At 42.6% G+C, this 20,968-nt stretch overlaps 1 protein-coding gene across 2 annotated transcripts in view; it reads right to left on the bottom strand.

Moving 5' to 3' along the window:
* TM9SF2 (transmembrane 9 superfamily member 2) overlaps positions 1–12,868 on the bottom strand; it is a 29,262-nt gene extending 16,394 nt beyond the window's left edge. The window contains exons 1-4 of one of the 2 annotated variants that reach the window (XM_083735302.1): positions 12,481–12,868; positions 4,906–4,973; positions 4,054–4,147; positions 634–761 (exon numbers count right to left, since the gene is read on the bottom strand). In XM_083735302.1, coding sequence (XP_083591428.1) covers positions 634–761; positions 4,054–4,147; positions 4,906–4,973; positions 12,481–12,609 — 419 coding nt within the window. In that variant the 5' untranslated portion in view covers positions 12,610–12,868. Of the gene's footprint in view, positions 1–633; positions 762–4,053; positions 4,148–4,905; positions 4,974–12,082; positions 12,227–12,480 lie in introns of those variants that run through there. The other variant, XM_083735303.1, reaches the window with a different exon arrangement.
* Positions 12,869–20,968: the final 8,100 nt, after the last annotated feature.

Genomic DNA, 20,968 nt, shown 5'->3' with positions numbered 1-20,968 from the left:
CCATAGTCAAAACAAAAAAAATTCCTTCCAGTAGCACCTTAAAGACCAACTAAGTCAGTTCTTGGTATGAGCTTTCGTGTGCATGCACACTTCTTCAGATACCTGAAGAAGTGTGCATGCACACAAAAGCTCATACCAAGAACTGACTTAGTTGGTCTTTAAGGTGCTACTGGAATGTTAGTAATAGTAATGTTTGTTTAGTCGTTTAGTTCTGTCCGACTCTTCGTGACTCCATGGACCAGAGCACGCCAGGCACTCCTGTCTTCCACTGCCTCTCGCAGTTTGGTCAAACTCATGCTGGTAGTAATGTTTAGGTATAACTAATGGATACTGCTTGGGGAATAGATTCTCTGTTTCTCCTGAATGCCTCCCCAAATCGGCTCCAGATGATTCGCACTATCACCATTTGCCTCTATAGTTTTTTAATGCACAAAAGGTATCTAATTGCTGTTCCAGTAGATCCATGCTTTTATTTTTTAAACAGAAATAAGAAATTATAACTATGTTGTATTAAATGGAAGAAAACATTACATTTCTTTCCACGAATGTCCCATATTTCTCATCATAAGCTACCACAATTCTATATTTTCTACTAAAAGTAAGCAATTGGTTAAAAGTTAAACATGAACCTACCAATGATGCTGATAGTTCAGTAGCATACTCTTTTTCAGAAAATCTAGTTTTTGCTTGTGATCTGGGTTTTTCAAATCATATTCTTTTGTACAAACATGCTTGCAAGTCTCTGTTTTCTTAAAGGTAAACTAAAAAAATGAGAAAGAATTTAGAAACAAGTCTCCTTTTTACACATTGCTCACTCAAATTACTTAAAGATTTAATGGAAAAGTTCCCAAAATAATAACAGCAGAACATCAAAATGCACACATGCACAGGTTCTCAAATTATTACATACAACAATTCAGTTAACTTACGTGATTTTACCACGTGCCTAATAGCAACTTTTTTCTCCACAACAGCAAACCCAAACTCTCAATCCAATTTTTATTTTGTTAAGAAGTCCAACTATACTGAAAACTATTTCAAACTATTCTCTCTTTTACCTTAAACCAAAGAGAATTTTGATCCAAGTCTTTTAACAACCTGAACTGCAAAAAATATTTCAGGTGGCTAATTCAGAAGGATTTAATAAATAAAAACTTACGGGTAGAATAGGCTAAACAACAGAATTTTCTACACGGCAGTAATACCACAAGCACATTTAAAATAATACCTGAGTGAATTTTTATACATACTGATCCTATACTAGGCTTCTCTGTCCTAAACTGCTTTAAGAGACTGCCTAATATGGTTGCGACGGGACGTAGGTGGCGCTGTGGCTTAAACCACAGAGCCTAGGACTTGCCAATCAGAAGGTCGGCGGTTCAAATCCCCGCGATGGGGTGAGCTCCCGTTTCTCAGTCCCTGCTACTGCCAACCTAGCAGTTCAAACCACGTCAAAGTGCAAGTAGATAAATAGGTACCGCTCTGGCGGGAAGGTAAATGGCGTTTCCGTGCACTGCTCTAGTTTGCCAGAAGCGGCTTAGTCATGCTGGCCACATGACTCGGAAGCTGTACGCCGGCTCCCTCGGCCAATAAAGCGAGATGAGTCCACGACTGGACCTAATGGTCAGGGGTCCCTTTACCTTTTTAATATGGTTGCAGGATGTAACTGAAAACTATATAGTAAGATGAGGGTACAAAGAAGCAGGACCCATCTTAGTTTAGATTCTAGCAATACTGTAGCTGCAAACAAAGCATTACATTTGGTGCAAATGAATGAATGTGTGTTGGGGCAAATGAAAAATATAGGATACCAAGGTGAGATGTTCCCAGTTTGTTTGTTTGTTTGTTTTTTAAAAAAACCACATTCCTAATTTCATCAACTGGCAGCCAACATGTCCGCAATTCCAATGCAGCACAACTGTTTCTAAGGTAGGAATATATTATCCAGGCAAGCCCTTTTCTTCTATAGCTTGGGGCCCTTCCCTTGAATAGCCTAGGAACAGACTAAGGCTGTGTGCTTCTAGGGAGGTCTGGCCAGACATAGGGCATGCCTATGAGGAGCATAGATAGACATGTTTCTAAGATGGCTAAGCTGACCAAGCTTCTGAAGCCCAACCAGATGGTAGGCAGGGGCTGGGGGAGCGAGCGTCACTCTTGTCAGCACTGCCAGAGCTATGCAACTGGACTCACCAGCCCAGATATTATTTTGCATAATGCAACACCTGCGATATTGCCCAGTCTCAAATCTTCCATTTGGTGGGAGATTGAGAGGGTGGTTGCTGAACAACTCCAAGCACGCCTGGAGGATGCAGACCATTTGGATCCCTTCCAATCAGGATCTAGACCTCATCATGGGACTGAAACTGCCTTGGTCGCACTGGTCGATGATATCTGGCGGGCTAGGGACAAAGGTGAAAGCTGTTTCCTAGTTCTGCTGGATATCTCAGCGGTCTATGATACCGTCAACCATGACATCCTTCTGGACCATCTAGAGGAGCTAGGAGCACTATTATACAGTGGTTCCGCTCCTTCCTTCTGGGCCGTGTCCAGAAAGTGGTGTTGGGGGATGAGTGTTCAGACCCCTGGGCTCTCACTTGTGGGGGGCCTTGGGGTTCCATCTTCTCCCCCATGTCTTTTAATATCCATATGAAGCTGCTCGGAGAGATCATCGGGGGGTTGGGCTGAGTATTCATCAGCATGCAGAAGACACCCAGCTCTACCTCTCTTTTAAATCAGAATTGGTAAAGGTCCTGTGTGAGTGTCTGGAAGCAGTTGGAGGATGGATGGTGGCCAACAGACTGAGGCTGAATCCTGACAAGACAGAAGTGCTGTTTTGGGGGGACAGGGGGCAGGCGGGTGTAAGGGACTCCCTGGTCCTGAATGGGACAACTGTGCCCCTGAAGGAGCAGGTGCGCAGCCTGGGAGTCATTTTAGACTCACAGTTATCCATGGAGGCGCAGGTCAGTTCTGTGTCCAGGGGAGGTATCTACCAACTCCATCTGGTACGCAGGCTGAGACCCTACCTACCCGCAGACTGTCTCACCAGAGTGGTGCATGCTCTAGTTATCTCCCGCTTGGACTACTGCAATGCGCTCTATGTGGGGCTACCTTTGAAGGTGGCCTAGAAACTACAACTAATCCAGAATGCAGTAGCTAGACTGGTGACTGGGAGTGACCGCCAAGACCACATAACACCGGTCCTGAAAGACCTACACTGGCTCCCAATACGTTTCCGAGCTCAATTCAAAGTGTTGGTGTTGACCTTTAAAGCCCTCAACGGCCTTGGCCCTGTATACCTGAAGGAGCGTCTCCACCCCCATCATTCAGCCCAGACACTGAGGTCCAGCACAGAGGACCTTCTGGCGGTTGCCTCACTGTGAGAAGTAAGGTTACAGGGAACCAGGCAGAGGGCCTTCTCAGTAGTGGCACCTGCCCTGTGGAACGCCCTCCCATCAGATGTCAAAGAAATAAACAACTGACTTTTAGAAGACATCTGAAGGCAGCCCTGTTTATGGAAGATTTTAATGTTTGATGTTTTATCATGTTTTTAGTGTTCTGTTAGGAGCCGCCCAGAGTGGCTGGGGAAACCCAGCCAGATGAGTGTGGTATTATTATTATTATTAATAATCATAAGTCAAGCAGTGTGGGGTGGTGCTCCTGTCAGAGTTGAAGCAGGCTGTCTCCTTGTTGCCAGGCAAACTGTCCAGCAGGCAGCTCAGCAGCAATGGGCCTGTGCAGCAGGACTCAACAATACCGACAATGTAATGCTGATGTTGCAGGAAGTGCAGTGTGGGAAAATGTAAATGGTCTAATTTACCCACTTAGGGCTCGGACCCCTGTGAAGAAAAGGTAAAGCAGGGGGAGCAACACCAGTGAGTCCTCTCCTGATCCTAATATTTCCTCAAGAATGTCATGTGCTAGGGCAGGCTTAACCAAAAGCCTAATAAAGTTTTAAAAACCTTCAGTCCATTTGTACAAATCAAAACATGCCAACAACTGGGATTCACTGCTTAGATTCTGCAAATTCTTTGATTTTTAAAACAATTAAAATACCTTATATGGCGAGGGCTCAATCCGCTCTCCAAACAACACCTGACCAAGATTTTCAGATGGACGTTTCCCTTCAGATGCTTCGCAAAAATCAAACCTAAAATCAAATTCAGCAAAACTTGAAGTCTGTCTTATATTCTATATCTAAAATGCATACCTATATAAAATTCAGGACAATTTAATGAATTTCACAGGAAACTCTTGAATCTTATTTGAGTTGCCTTATTTGAACACACTTCCCTGTTGACAATCATGTTCACTAAGTTGACTTTCAACCAAGTGTGCTTATGTCTGCATCACTGAGCAATATATTTGAGATAATGCTCCACACAAATTATTTGCTTGTTACAACTCCCTTCATTCCTGATCATTGGCCGTGCTTTCTGCAACAGATGAAAGTTGGAGTTCAACAGTACTGGTCTATATTAAGCACCCCCAAAGTAACATCTAATTAAGTTATTTGTGCATGCCATTTAAAGATGATTGACTAAAAACTTTCATTCTTTACAGGGATCCAAAAATGTTAGATTGGCTTAGTAGTGCAAATTGCAAAATTTAGGATTCTACGTTTTGAAACTTCTATAGCCAGCAAAAACCATTAGTTCAAAATTCTTCCCAAGTTTTTTGTTTAAAATATATAATATATAATTGAATGGAAAAACCAACTTCTAAAACAGAGCAAGAGAATCCTATCCTCTTGGAAAATATCAGGAGGAGGATTTAGCAAGCTAAACCTTGGTACAAAGCAACTAAACCAAAGACCAAGTAACACTGACACTGCAGCTTGGACAATCATAACCTTGTCTACAAAATCTATCCTATCCTAAATCAAAGAATAATATTTCATATACTTACGCAGTATATTCATATGGAAGGACTGATTCCACAGAGTCTAGTCTATTCACAAATAGCTCTATCACAGGCTGCAAAAACACAACAAGACATTATTTATAAATTTAACAACATGTATACACGTCATTGTAATAAAATAACAGGTAAGAACAAGTGTTTCGGAATGTTAGTACTGTAGTGCTTAAGATATATACTTAATGTATCAGTCATCAAAGCTATACACACTGCAATTATAGAGTATTTTGACCATTATTCTAAATGTGTATGCTCTGCCCTTCCTTACAAAAGATGAATTACATTATGCAATTTGCATTATGTAATCAAGCTTGCCTGTGTGACTTCTACAAGTAGCTATAAAGAATAGTTGTTTTGATTTAAAACCACTGTATATCAGGTCTCTGCATAGTTGTCATCTGCATAGTTGCTCAATCAAACAATAAAAGTAGTAAAAAAGAATTGAGATAGGACAGATTTAATGAACAGAAGACTACATGCATCTAAACTACTTAAAGTGACAGAAAGTCAATGAGGGAAACAGAGTATTTATGATTTTTTTAATTAAAAGAGTTTGTAATACAAATGTTGTTGTTTAGTCGTTTAGTCGTGTCCGACTCTTCGTGACCCCATGGACCAGAGAACGCCAGGCACCTCTGTCCTCCACTGCCTCCCGCAGTTTGCTCAAACTCATGCTGGTAACCTCGAAAACACTATCCAACCATCTCGTCCTCTGCCGTCCCCTTCTCCTTGTGCCCTCCATCTTTCCCAACATCAGGGTCTTCTCCAGGGAGTCTTCTCTTCTCATGAGGTGGCCAAAGTACTGGAGCCTCAGCTTCACAATCTGTCCTTCCAGTGAGCACTCAGGGTTGATTTCCTTCAGTATGGAGAGGTTTGATCTTCTTGCAGTCCATGGGACTCTCAAGAGTCTCCTCCAGCACCATAATTCAAAAGCATCAATTCTTCGGCGATCAGCCTTCTTTATGGTCCAGCTCTCACTTCCATACATCACTACTGGGAAAACCATAGCTTTAACTATACGAACCTTTGTTGGCAAGGTGATGTCTCTACTTCTCAAGATGCTGTCTAGGCCTGTCATTGCCCTTCTCCCAAGAAGCAGGCGTCTTTTAATTTCGTGGCTGCTGTCACCATCTGCAGTGATCATTGAGCCCAAGAAAGTAAAATCTCTCACTACCTCCATTTCTTCCCCTTCTATTTGCCAGGAGGTGATGGGACCAGTGGCCATGATCTTCGTTTTTTTGATGTTGAGCTTCAGGCCATATTTTGCGCTCTCCTCTTTCACCCTCATTAAAAGGTTCTTTAATTCCTCCTCACTTTCTGCCATCAAGGTTGTGTCATCTGCATATCTGAGGTTGTTGATATTTCTTCCGGCAATCTTAATTCCGGCTAGGGATTCATCCAGCCCAGCCTTTCGCATGATGAATTCTGCATATAAGTTAAATAAGCAGGGAGACAAAATACAGCCTTGTCGTACTCCTTTCCCAATTTTGAACCAATCAGTTGTTCCATATCCAGTTCTAACTGTAGCTTCTTGTCCCACATAGAGATTTCTCAGGAGACAGATGAGGTGATCTGGCACTCCCATTTCTTTAAGAACTTGCCATAGTTTGCCGTGGTCGACACAGTCAAAAGCTTTTGCATAGTCAATGAAGCAGAAGTAGATGTCTTTCTGGAACTCTCTAGCTTTCTCCATAATCCAGCGCATGTTTGCAATTTGGTCTCTGGTTCCTCTGCCTCTTCTAAATCCAGCTTGCACTTCTGGGAGTTCTCGGTCCACATACTGCTTGAGCCTTCCTTGTAGAATTTTAAGCATAACCTTGCTAGCGTGTGAAATGAGTGCAATTGTGCGGTAGTTGGAGCATTCTTTGGCACTGCCCTTCTTTGGGATTGGGATGTAGACTGATCTTCTCCAATCCTCTGGCCACTGCTGAGTTTTCCAAACTTGCTGGCATATTGAGTGTAGCACCTTAACAGCATCATCTTTTAAAATTTTAAATAGTTCAGCTGGAATGCCATCACTTCCACTGGCCTTGTTATTTGCAGTGCTTTCTAAGGCCCATTTGACTTCACTTTCCAGGATGTCTGGCTCAAGGTCAGCAACCACACTACCTGGGGTATACGAGACATCCATTTCTGTAATACAAATACACTGTAGGAAAACTATATCGGAAATGAAAATGGCAAATAGTGCAAAACAGTCTTCCCAATAGAAAAAAAATGATGTAAGTTACACTTACAATCCTGACTTGGGGCCAGGAGGAGCAGAGAGGCTGATCAACCACCATACCCCAAGTCCTGATGGCACATGCCAGGGCAAAAAGTGGTGGTAGGGGGCAGGTCTTCCTTCCACTTTGCTATACCAGCTCTAGGCTAAAGCTTCCATTGAAAACTTGCCTTTTCAAAAGGTGAAAGGGTGCCAATAGCAAATGTATTAGGAAAGTGTGGCAATTTAAAGTTTTATTCAGGAAACTAAACATGCCAAATCAGCTTATTCTCTAGGACACCAACCTTTCACGGCAAACTGCCCTAATTTGAGTAGAAAGGTTTTCCCATTCAAAATTTTCTGGGAAACCCACATCACGGACCTCCACAAAACTTAGAAAAACAGCATGAAGCCAACGCCTCTCTCCACCAAACTGCATCCAGTGTTGTGTTTTCCCGGGGGAAATGAATTAGAATTTTTCCCAGGTTTGAAACAGATTATTTTTAGAGGATACTCTCTTTTGGATTACTACCTTGTTTTATCTCATTTGGCAGAGGACTATTTTAAGACACTCAGGGCTGAACTTTATACAGCTTTTGTTGACTTAGTCCAACATGATGAATGAATTTTATTATTTCGGTCACAGACCAGTTCCAGCCCACATACAATATCAAGGAAGTCATAAAACACGATAGGGATACATTTGATCCAACATGATCGTTTATGGAAAAAACTGGAGGAGTCTTCAGCGGACAAAAGTCTATTATTTCTGATTAGGTGTTTTACATCCCCACAAGCCAGCTATAGTACAAGAGGTCAGCTCTCAAAAATATTGTTGCATCAAGGGAGGAGAGTCAGATACTGTACGTACTTTGGCTCCCTTTCTGCTTGATCTGTCCTCGTATGATTCAAGTTCAATTCACTTGAGATGCATGCCCTCAAATTGGAAAGCACCTCCATTAGTATAGTACTGTAAGCAGATGGTGCTGTATTGTTATCTTTAACAAAAAGTTTTAGAAGGGCTTTAAAGCAATTTTCTTCATAGAGAAACAGCGAAAAGATGGTTGTGATAGAACTAAGATCTTGCTGTTGTTGGTTTTCTAGAAGGGGATTGATTTCTAAGTGGTATATGGATGACTATTTGTTGGAGTAATTGAGAGCCTTTGGGTACTTGGTGTTCTTTTTTTGTTTTCCATTGATATGGAAGACCCACATAAAGCAGGCTATAGCAATGGAATCTCCCAGGCTTTCGTTTCTAAAGGTGGACAGTTTGTTCCAGCCATCTTCCAGGTCTGTAGCAGAGCTTTCCAAACTTTTCATGTTGGTGACAAACTTTTTAGACATGCATCATTTCATGACACAGTAATTCAGTTTTACAAAGAAACTGGAGGTTAAACTAACCCCTTTCCAGCCCCAGGAGGAGCACAGGGAGCGTTTGCATTACACACCTATACACTGCAGTTGACACGCTAACGTGCCGCAACACACAGTTTGGAAAGCTGAGACATGCGGGTATAGGGCAGTTAGTTAAATAATTAATTAAGCAAGCTCTGGTCTCTATAGGGTCAAGATTGCAGCCCAACAATTGTTTGGAGTTATTTTTGGGGCAGAGAACATTGATGGCACTCTAGAGAGAAGGTACAAGGGAATTTTTTGAAAATAATTTTTGGAACTTCTAAATGTGTAAGGAGAGCATATTGAGGTGGGTTTTAGGTTCCTCCAAGCAGTTGCATGGAACACTGTTTGCAATTATTGGCTTCATATCCATTTCAGGAAATTTACGTAGTTGATTGGTTTGATAGTCAGAGATTCTTTCATGAGCTTCTGGGGTGGAATCTGCATTAAATACATCTTTTGGGATTTTCTGTGGATATCCCCACTACTTTTCATTAGGAAGCTAAGGTGTGCATAGAATTAAGGAGCTGATGGCCTTTACTGTCAAACTTGTTCCCCAATACATTTGGGTTTGGATAACTGGAAATGTTATTAGATATAAAAGTATTTTCAGCCCTCTTAACCTTCCTAAAGCTCAAAGAGCTTTTATGCTGGTGTGATGCAATTCTCTGCCAGGAGCATTAATGGAAAGTAGATTTAACTGAACTTGATTAGAAGAAAGAGTACACCACTGCAATGAGGGTTGTCAGAAATTTATTTGTCATGTTCTGTTTCACTGCAAACACAACAGAGCTAGGAAGCATCTGATCCTCCCATAGTTAAAGCATCAATCTGGTACTGATGTCAGAACTCCATATGAAGGAAAAAGGTTATAAGAACTGTAGCCCTTTTTAAAGTTTGGTGATCAAGATAAGGGTTCAGGTGATCTCAGAGTGAGTTTGAAATGGATGTCAAGCACTATATCTTTTTCAATTATATTACATTATGTATGTAAATATCCATGATGTTTGGGGTCTGGTACTCCAGTTGTATTTTACAATGGTATATGACTTTATGAATAAATCTGATCTGCAACAAAACTTTTTTTTTTTGGCAGTTGTCCTGTTGTTATTATTCTTATTTCATGGTGTACTTATGAAATAGAACATTTTCTGTGAAAAATAAAGCAGTGGAACATCCCCCAGATGTTTTATACTTGTAAATCACTTTGGCAATTAAGCAGTATATAACAACAACAACAACAACATACAGTATTTAAGTGCACTTGCAACATTCATTCGCTTTGCTACTCTTACATCTCTTTCCCCACAACTTCTGCTGTTTTATACTTCTTCTTCTTCTTAATTGAATTTATACACTTTATACTCTTTGCTAACTCTGCCCAATATGCAGCAAAGGTTTCAGGAATCTTAACTTGATTTCCAAACACAAAGTGATCCATTGGAAGGAAAAGACATACAAATGCAAAGAACGTGGAATGGCCTTTAGCCAATAGACCAGGCTGAAAAGGCATCATCAGGTGTGGTAGCAGCTTTACATGCCTAGGTTCACTGCAGTGCCTTCAATGTATCCATACTGGAGAGAAACCCTATTCTTGCCCATACTGTAGTCTGCCCTTCACAGAATCAGGAACTTTAAGGAGGCATGAATGGGTTAATCAAATTGTCCAAACACAGGATTCATCACATTGAGATTGTTGTTGTTTTAACTTTCTACAAACATTAAAAACTTCCGCATAACACTCCATATGCACAGACTATGGCATGATCAATGCATGCATCACAATGAGATGGTAAAATCCTCAGGTGATAAATGGAGTGCTCCGCTTTAGGTTACAGGTGGCAGTATTGTTTTCCCCTTGCCGAAGAAGCAGCCCCTTGCTGTTGTTTAACTCTTCCAAGCTCTATGTACACTGAAGGTGTTGCCTGTAATTATAAATAGGCTATCACCAGTTTAAACCACCAGTTTAAACATACAGTATAATTTCTAATCTAAAGTCTGTGAAGCTGCATGAAATTTAAGGGCAGCTTAAATACTGCAAGGAGCATTAATACCATGAACTTATTTATCATCATCACCATCTTACTTACAAGCATGTTGACCCTTCTTTAGCCAAAAGTATTCCAAGAGGAGCTTACAAAAATCAGTATAAGACTGAGGAGCAGGTACTACATAAGTGACATGTCACATAAGGAAAGAGGGATGGGTAAGGAAGAGGGAAAATGCAAGCCCATGTTTCAGTTCCAAAGTTATGATTCCTAAACACATGAATGCAGCAAAAGTGGTAATCATACTCCATTGCCAAATATTATTATTTCAACTTCAGGCATGTCCTTCATCAATTTATGACTCCAGAGAAGGAGAAGGGAAAATAACGGTACTTCAGGATGGAGAGAAGAGGAGCTAATCTTGGGGATATGCAATCTCTTTAGGCAACTCATTAATAAAATAAAATATTCCTCTAAGAGACCCTGAGTCACTAGAACATAGTAAGTTACCAACACTGGCCTACCCAACCACGTACCCCTACACAACTATTCAATGAAACATGGCTTCCTTACAAAGCAGCACTAACAGTAAAAAAGAAAGGAAGAAAAGGAGGGGTCTGAAGGAAACCCAAAGAGAAGATAAGACAAGTTAGGCTGCTGCCAATCCCACCACAGAAGTGCAAGGAAGTGCATTTTACACACACACACACACACACACAGAGAGAGAGAGAGAGAGAGAGAGAGAGGAGAGAGATTCATTGGCCACATGTCCTGTATGATCTAGTTGAGATTCCTGTATAGCAGGAAGTTGAACTAAAAGACCTTTGGGGTCCATTCCAACTCTACAATTCCCCAGAGGTCCCTGCAGAGCATTCTTGAGAGTGGGATGGCTCCTCCCATCTGATGGGGCAGGCAAGGTTCATGAAGATCCTCCTTGTGGGAAAGGCCATCCTGCTCTCCCAGAACAGCCCCAGACTGTTGGGATTTCTGCTTTCTCAGCTACATAGAGCTCAGCTTTAGAGCCTTATTTTACAGTAGTTTCGTTTCTCCAACTTCAACTTCCAAGCGCCCATCATAGGAGCTGCTACATCCTAACATAAAGGTCTAAGGCAATGAGCAAGCCACAGCGGGCCACTAAGCCTGACCAGCTTGTTGGCACTTAAACATGCCTGGGCGCAGACCCCTACAAGTGTCCCTATTTTTGAGGGACAGTCCTGGATTTACTGTCCTGGTTTCTTATTTGATCCTGGAATGTCACACTTTTCCTTAGGACATCCGTATTTTCCTGGGAGAAATGTTGGGCAGGTATGGAATAGGATGTCCCTATTTCCCTGGAAAAAAATGTTGGAGGGTATGGAATAAGATGTCCCTATTTTCCTGGGATAATTATTGGAGGATATGGAATAGGATGCCCCTATTTTCCTGGGAGAAATGTTGGAGGATATGGAATAGGATGTCCCTACATGCTGGCCACATGACCCGGAAGCTGTACACTGGCTCCCTCGGCCAATAAAGCGAGATGAGCGCCGCAACCCCAGAGTCGGTCACAACTGGACCTAATGGTCAGGGGTCCCTTTACCTTTATTTCCCTGGGAGACATGTTGGTAGGATATGAAATAGGATGTCCCTATTTTCATCGGACAAATGTTGGAGGGTACGCGGGCACTGACAAAAGAAGAGATTAAAAGATGCAGTACAGGGCATTCTGGAAGACTTTCTGCCAGCCAATCCACTCCTCCATCCCAAACGCAAGAAAGCCTAAGCAGGCAGGAAACACTTTCGATCTGAAGGGGGGGGGGGGGGTTCCTGTCAATGCACAGCTAGTATGTATGTATGCATGGGGGGGGGGCTATTATGACATGACATGACACACACACCCCACTAACCGACATTACTCGTACTCTGCCACACACCCCTCCGGCATTTGAGGCCTCGCTCTCCGGACTCAACCGCCCTTCCCAACCCGCCCCTACGGACCTTGCAGTCGGACTTGTCCGGGTCGTCGCAGAAGTTGACGGGCGCCAGGCCGGGCAGGTAGAAGGCCGGGCCGGAGGGCGAATTAGCCACCAGGAGCGCGACGGCCAACAGCAGCTGCGCGCCAGTCATGGCGAAGGGAAGGCGGGTGGGGTGTAGGAGGGGGGGGTGAGGGAGACAGAGAGAACGGATACGGGGGGCGGTTTGGTTTTTTTTTTTAAGGGAAGAGGGTACCCTCCCCCGCGCCCAAGCACGAAACCGAGCCGAGCCTCCTTAGCCGCTACTTCCGGCTTCCTCAGACACGTCAGCTCGCGCACACGGAACTGCGAGGCACGAAGTGCGCGCCAGCGAAGGAGCGAGCGAGCGGCCGAATCGCTTCCGCCCTCTTTCTCGCCCTTCTTTCCCGGTTGCCATAGAAACGGCAGGATGAGGCGGCTCCCCACAAGGGCAGGCCTTTTGGGCCTAGCGCGGCCTCCCGCGTCCTTTGAAAACACGTCATTCGGACGGCAGGACACGTTTAATAGGCTGGCAGCCTGGTGTCCTGACGTTATAGAGTTATCAGGCTAAGGCTGGGGAGAGACCCCACTTCCAGTCCCCGTGAAGAGTGCTTGGGTGACTTTGGGCCAGCTGCTCTCTCAGCCCAGGCTAGCCTGCCTCGCTTTTAAAGCGAGGTCCACCTTGTCTAGCATAATTTGCAAGAATCTAACAAACAGGCACTCAGTTTCTACCAGAAATAAGCCAACATATGAAGCCAGGTCTGCCTATTACAATACCATCCAGGAAATGCAGGAGGAAGGGATTTTTTTTAAAAGACAATAAACTGAAATTACAAAGTACATATGGGTCAAACAATTTTTATGTGTCAATACATTTCATATATTTTTACAGCCGGAAGTTATAAAAACACAATAAGCCAGGTATTGAAATACATATTCAGCATGGTTTTGATGCTTTTGCTTTGCACGGCATACAAGTACTTCACATAAAATAGCAGAAGACCAGTATCTTTACAGTAAACTGTATAATATTTTTACTTGTAGAAAATGGAGACAGATTCTGGACATTAGATATTGGTATCCATATCCACTGTGGGCATCACTGCAGAATGTCGTTTCCTACTTCTGCTCAAAAACAAAAGAAGGAAACACAATTATGACAAGTTATGGAGAAACTGAAAAAAGCAACAAAAATTAAACACACCATTGCTTGGATCATGTTTAACTACCATATAGCCAAGCCCATCCCAACATCTAGTAAAATAATCAAGCCCATCCCTAAGAAAGCAATGGTATTCTTCAACAAAAGTCCTTCTGGTTTTATGTGGGTAAACTAAGCTGATACATAGGATGAGGCTCAAAAAGCAAGAACAGAAGAACTAATATATTCCTCTTAAGTATTGACAAATTATGTAAGAGTCAAATCTCCCCACCTAAATAAATAAATAAATCAAGCTCTCAACCCAGGTGAATATGGGGAAAAATAAAAGTGATTAAATAGATTCCTTTGCAGTGGGAAAAACCCACTATCTACTGTACTGTTGCTGGTGTTACGAGTTTTTGGGGTGCCTGGACTCAACTTCTAATTCTTAGGTGCAAGCACTGGATTTAGCAAAGTGTTAAAACACAGGTGAAACCAAATTACCTTGTTCAGGAGATTGCCTGAGAGATGGGCCATTAACAGAGAACAAAGACAGGGAGGTGGGATATCAGCAAAGCAAAGACTCTGTGCCGGCCAGCAAATGGGGGAAGCCCATCTCTGAGCTCAGAAGAGCCAATGCATGGTGGAAAGTTTAGGATTGCAATTTGGGAATGATGTGAGCTGGAGAGAAAAAAGTCAGTAAAAATTCAGCAAGCTGTGGAGAGTCAGAGCCATGACTGATGTCTATTTGAATCCCAGGCTGCAGCAATGGGAGAAAAGGGGCCCCCTTGGAGTGTTAATGCTGTGAGCCCCTCCATCGCAGGCTCAGGTTGTAGAAATATATATATATACGTATATCAGCTACGAAAGCATATATATATATATATATATATATATATATATATATGGAAACACAAACCCTAGGTTTGTGTCAGGAACCTCTGAGAATCTTGCACATCTTGAAGATTACGGTGGTGTGTAAAATAATATGCAGTCTCTTCATTTTTTTTACCAAGTTATTTCAAACCACAGTTGTCTCTTAAGTTTTCATGCTGTTTTTAACACATTTTAAATTACTTATTATGAATACAAACATTAGAATACTTGTAGGGAACTGCCATCAGCTCAGAGGCAAGAGATGGAAGGGCAGATGTGTTATAGGGAGCCTCCGAAAATCTTGTGAAGCAGTTCCTCTTCCGGCGAGGAGGGAAGCCCCACCTCCAGTGGAGAAGAAGTGCAGGGGCAAGGGGATGCTAGGGAGAGCCTTAACACTGAACCTGAGCAAGCCAGAGAGGCAGGAAGGGCCCTTGCCAGCGCCCATTCCGCACAGTAGTCTTTGGCGCAGGGAGGGGTGAAAAAGGCTGGGGGTGACGTGACTTTTATGCTGGGGTGTGTGTACAAAAACTGACCACTCCCGGATTCTGCTAGCGATTGAGCCAGACATGAACTTACGACGCTCTTCACTGTAAATAGTTTGCACCAAGAATAAAGCCTGTAAAAGACAGGTTGGAGTCCTGCCTGGTTACTCTCGAGCAACCACCACATCCTTTGACAATACTGATAAATCTCTCTTCCTTCTCAGGGCTTCTTTTGCCTTTTCCCTCCTTGACTATGAGCTCTTCTGCTAACATGTTTCCACTTCTCGATCTCCTTGTTTGACCAGCCTCTCTCAACCTTAAAATGGGTTTTTTTTGGTAAGAGCTGAAGATAGTATGATGCAGCATTGTTCATGGTATGCACACATCCTGCTACAGTCTCTTTTAACAGGGTTCACAAGGTTTTATAGTATTTCACACAGTGCATGCAAAACCTGCAGGCTCTCCCTATCCCCCAGCATCTGCTGCCCAAAGGTAGGGCCGGGCTTACATATACCTTGGCATTCTAACTAGCCTATCTAAATTCTCCCCCATAAACCTCTGGCTTTCTTTCTTTCTTATTAATAGCCCCATGCACACAATTACCTCTTAGCCTAAAAATAAGTCCAGACTGGGTGGGTGGAGAAATAGATTGCACAGGGAAAGGATGGATAAGTATCTACATGGTATCTCTCTTTCCTACAAATGCTCCCCAATCGCATGTTTGGAAACACACCTTTCCTGAGATAATGTGTTGTTTGTGCACTAGACAGCAAGAACATGAGTTTCCAAGGCATTTAGCCTAACAAGAGAGGTGCTTTTTGCAATAGAGGCTAAGAAGGGGTGCAATAAAATGGGCTGCAGCAAATGCTTTTAAAATGAGCTAGAACAGATTAATTTGTCCTCAGTTTCCCAACCACTTAAGCAGCTGGCTGGATGCCTTGATTGAGCTCTCAAAAGTATTGTATCGGGAGCAATTAGGTAATTGAGAGGTGGAAAGGTACCAGGAACAGATGCCTTCCTATTGATTTTTCTAATATATTTTCTGATAAATTGTTCCAGTCATCACCACCCCCTTCTCCCTGGCTTTGAAAATGGCCATTTTGTGGCCATTTTGTCCAAAATATTATTGACGATGGAATAAGCACAATTCTCATAACAATTTCCTAACTGCATCCTGAATCTAGATGTTAAGAATGATATAAACGCTATCCCAGAAGGCTGGAAAGTATCTTCATTTTAAATTATTGTACTTGTCTCCATTCAGTACAATAACTGTGTACCAAATATGCCCTAAAGATTTTCCATATCTGAAACAGTGGTTAATTTTAATTTTCTGTAGTCTCACCATAGCCTTCTGAGATTATTAAAAAAATGATTTACTTCGATCCTTAAGTGGTTTTTAAAATAATTACTCTTGTTACATCAAACAAGGTTAAGAGGCTGGTGTACTGGGCCCTGGCAAGCGGCCTGAGGATGGCTCCTGCTGACATGGAGGCCTCATCTGAGCTGTGTAATATTGGTGAAATTTACAGAATACATGGCAGCAACTTCTGTGAGATATCCCTGCTTGCAGAAATTGCTACTGCGTCTTCTTCAAGTACTTGTCTCACATTATACTGGTGGGATTGTAAGTAGGCTACAGGATAGTACTGCTGGTGGTGAATAATTGATCTGGGAACCAGACTCTATTTCCTTTCCTTGGGAGTTTTTTTCTGAATGGCATTCCAGCTAGCAGTGGTGGCTAGCGATCCTTGGATGAGATAGGTCTTCATCTTCCTCCCTTGCGCAAAAATAGTAGGCAATTAAGCACTGCCGTTGTATCTTTCTCCCCAGCAGTATTTTATTCGTCAACCGTGTGTACTTCTAGAGATAATATAGTCTGCTATCCTATATGCGAAGGGTGGGAAACATTTAGCCCCCTTGATAATGTTGTCGTTGTTGTTAATTGAATTTATATTCCGCCCGATACACAGGGGTCTCAGGGTGGTTCACAGAATAAAATCAAGATATAAAACCATAAAACACCTAATAAAAACAAAAACAACTACAGTTCCCATCAGCTCCAGCAAGCATGGCAGATGGCAGTGGATAATAGGAGTTGTAGTTGAGGGCCAAAAATTACTCGCATGCTGTGCTATGCACACGTACCTGGGAGTTAGGTCGATTGAAGAAAAAAGGCATATATCAAAAGTAAAAAACCAGAAAATGACTTATCCCTTCTCCTGCAATTAGAAATATAGTCTTAAGCTCTGTGCATTGATTGCAACCAAGTATAAAAAGTTATCTGTGGAAATTTAAAGTCTATCCGATCAGTTTAACACGCAACTCCCTCACCCCGCCGTTGTTTCGACATGTCCAGAAAAGCACAAGCCTCTTAAATTCTGCGTCTGATGGTGCATTCCAGTCAGTGGTAGAACTTGATCTGCAAGGTGTAAGGCAGACGGTGGAAGACTTGGGAGACAAGATTTCAAGTCCCCCACGAAACTTGGCGAGGCAGTTGCCTTAGGCAGCAGGCTGGGCCCCCAAGGAATTTGCCACCTGCTGCCTCCTGCCCTTGTCCTCTATCCCACCTCCACCTCCGCCACAGACACACACCTCCACCTGCTCCTCTCTGGCCTTTTTTCTCCCCTTTTGTCTGGGGCATCTCCAGGCCACTTCCAGTCAAGTCAGATGGTGGTTGCAGCATAAGGGAGCAGGGATGACGAAGCATTTTCTATTTTGCCTCAAGCGACAAAACGTCCTGGGCCAGCCCTGCTCAGAGGATTGTTGTGTGGATAACATGGGGAAGAGGAGAACTATGAATGCCACCTTGAGTTCCTTGTAGGAAAGTTGGGATATAAATGCAATAATAAATGAATAGGAATATTAATAAGAAGTCTATCCACCAGCCTCTTAAAAAGCAGAGAAATCCCCTTGCCGACAAAGGTCCGTATAGTTAAAGCTATGGTTTTCCCAGTGGTGATATATGGAATTGAGAGCTGGACCATAAAGAAGGCTGATCGCGGAAGAATTGATGCTTTTGAATTATGGTGCTGGAGGAGACTCTTGAGAGTCCCGTGGACTGCAAGAAGATCAAACCTATCCATTCTGAAGGAAATCAGCCCTGAGTGCTCACGGGAAGGACAGATCGTGAAGCTGAGGCTCCAATACTTTGGCCACCTCATGAGAAGAGAAGACTCCCTGGAAGAGACCCTGATGATGGGAAAGATTGAGGGCACAAGGAGAAGGGGACGACAGAGGACGAGATGGTTGGACAGTGTTCTCGAAGCTACCATCATGAGTCTGACCAAACTGTGGGAGGCAGTGGAAGACAGGAGTGCCTGGTGTGCTCTGGTCCATGGGGTCACGAAGGGTCGGACACGACTAAACGACTAAACAACAACAAATCCCCCAGCCTGCCTTGATGTAAGGATTAGAGGGCTGTGGGGTTCTTATCAAACCCAGAACACTTATTTTAATAATACTTTCAGATTAATTGACAGAGGTTCATATTTGTAAATTAGTATCCGACCTGTAGAACTTTGAAAAAAAGATTAAATTCATTTACTGCTTTCTGCTTTTTTCTGTCTGCCCTGGTTCACGGCAGTGTGCCAAAACAAACACTGAGCTATCAGGCATCAGCTTGGTGCCTTCTTACAGCTCAGCAAGCCCTAAGGCTGACCCTAATAATGAATCTGCTTTTAATAATCGTATCTTTCCCTTTCCAGTAGATGTAACTGGCCATTCAACACTGCACACCTGGCAGTATGGATAAAAGAGCAAGTCATCTACCTTCATTGTAAATTACTGTGATGGGAGAAAGAATGAATCGCCCTTCTTATTTTGATGGCCATTTCTGTGGTTCACTGAACAGCTGCCCTGAGATTTTGTCTTCTTGTAATTAATTAATTAATTGTTCTGGACTGGTATCCCATTTCATTCCAATACAGATTTATAAATTATTTGCTGTTAGAAAGTGGTCCTCTTAAAAGTGTGACTTCTGCACACACCCACACTCCATTTTGAAGAGAGAAAATTAAAATATAGAGCCATTTCCCCTGCTCCCTTATTTAAGAAAACCTGGCTAAGCACCACGCAGGGGAAATCATAAATGCCTGCCATTAGAGACAAAGTAAGAAATGGATTTATGAAAGTATGATGGAGCCTCCTGCCATGAGCACTGATCAGGAAAGCTCTGATGTGCATTATGTTTTCAGTTTGTAAATTAAGTATACTTAACATTTATAGACTCTTGACTGCACATGAGACCATTTTATGATTCTTAAGGTGGAATGGTTCCTTGCTCTCCCTCCTGCACTTCTCTGATAAACCAAAACACATTTCTAATAAACAGGCAGAGAGATTAAAAATAAAGCCACTACTTTTTTTTTGTAAGGTGCGCTCCAGACTCATTATAAAAGTTTATCGCCCAAGTAAAGCTGCACTCTTAAAACATTTAAAACCTGCTATGTAAGAGAAGCAATAATTCTGCCCTGACATGTCTTGCCCATGGTATCAGTCTGTGATGTACACTGAGAGCTTTATTTTAAGGAAATCAGCACATAAAAAGTGCATTTGTTCTGAGAACTTCTGAGAACTTCAGACTGGAACACAAAACAAACAGCCCATGGGCATGTATACCCATTTAAAAGGCTCAGTGCCTATATGGGCTACAGCCCTGCATGCAGTTAAAACCTCTTATATCCTGTTTATTTCTGTGCAGTTTATAATACAATCCTTTACAGAGTTGCCTGGGAGTACGTTTTGCTCAGTTTGTAGGGACTTCCTTCCAAGCAGACATGTATAGACTCGTACTATTGAGCAACCGACCTTTGTCTATGCATCACTGTTATTGACTTTGTATTGAATTTATGCCCAACAAATCACACATACAGTGGTACCTAGGGTTAAGAACTTAATTCATTCTGTAAAATGTATAATTTATTGCTGGAATGGCATACAAAGGATGAACAAGTTAATTCTGTGATGATAGACTGGGCAAGAGATGTGGGACACGATATAATGTTTGAAGATTAGGAGAGGTTATGGAGGAAAGAGGTCAAGTTCACTGCATGTACGGTGTTAAAGGAAAATATTATGAAAATGATGTATTGATGGTACTTAATCCCTGTAAAATTGGCAAAGATATATCATAATAGTGATAACCTATGTTGGAAATGTGGGATGCAGGTGGCGCTGTGGGTTAAAGCCTCAGCGCCTAGGACTTGCCGATCGAAAGGTCGGCGGTTCGAATCCCTGCGGCGGGGTGCGCTCCCGCTGCTCGGTCCCAGCGCCTGCCAACCTAGCAGTTCGAAAGCACCTCCGGGTGCAAGTAGATAAATAGGGACCGCTTACCAGCGGGAAGGTAAACGGCGTTTCCGTGTGCGGCTCTGGCTCACCAGAGCAGCGATGTCACGCTGGCCACGTGACCCGGAAGTGTCTCCGGACAGCGCTGGCCCCTGGCCTCTTAAGTGAGATGGGCGCACAACCCCAGAGTCTGTCAAGACTGGCCCGTACGGGCAGGGGTACCTTTACCTTTACCTTTATGTTGGAAATGTAAAGAAAAAGAAGGTACTTTTTATCATATGTGGTGGACCTGCCCTAATGTGAAAGACTTCTGGGAGAAGATTTATAATGAATTGAAAAAAAGTTGAAATATACATTTATTAAGAAACCAGAGGCTTTTCTTCTTGGAATAACAGGTTTGGAATTGCCCAAGAAAAATGTTAAACTGTTTTTGTATGCCACAACTGCAGCTAGAATTTTGTTAGCTAAGAATTGGAAAACACAAGAATTCTAAACAGTGGAGGAATGGCAGATGAAGATGATGGATTTTCGGAGCTAGCTGACCTGACTGAAAGAGTCCGTGACCAGAAGGAGGAGGACTACCAGGAGGAATGGATGAAATTCAAAGACAATTTAGTTAAATATGTTAAGATAATTTAATTGGAAAAATTTGCAAACACCAGATAGGCTTAGGATCTAATTATGTAATGTTTGTGAATAACATGTTTAAA

The sequence above is a fragment of the Podarcis gaigeae genome, assembly GCF_964106915.1.
Source record: "Podarcis gaigeae genome assembly, chromosome: 4".
In the NCBI taxonomy this organism is placed as follows: Eukaryota; Metazoa; Chordata; class Lepidosauria; order Squamata; family Lacertidae; genus Podarcis; species Podarcis gaigeae.
The sequence above is the reverse complement of the archived record's forward strand: the minus strand, read 5'-3'. Positions and strand labels throughout refer to the sequence as shown.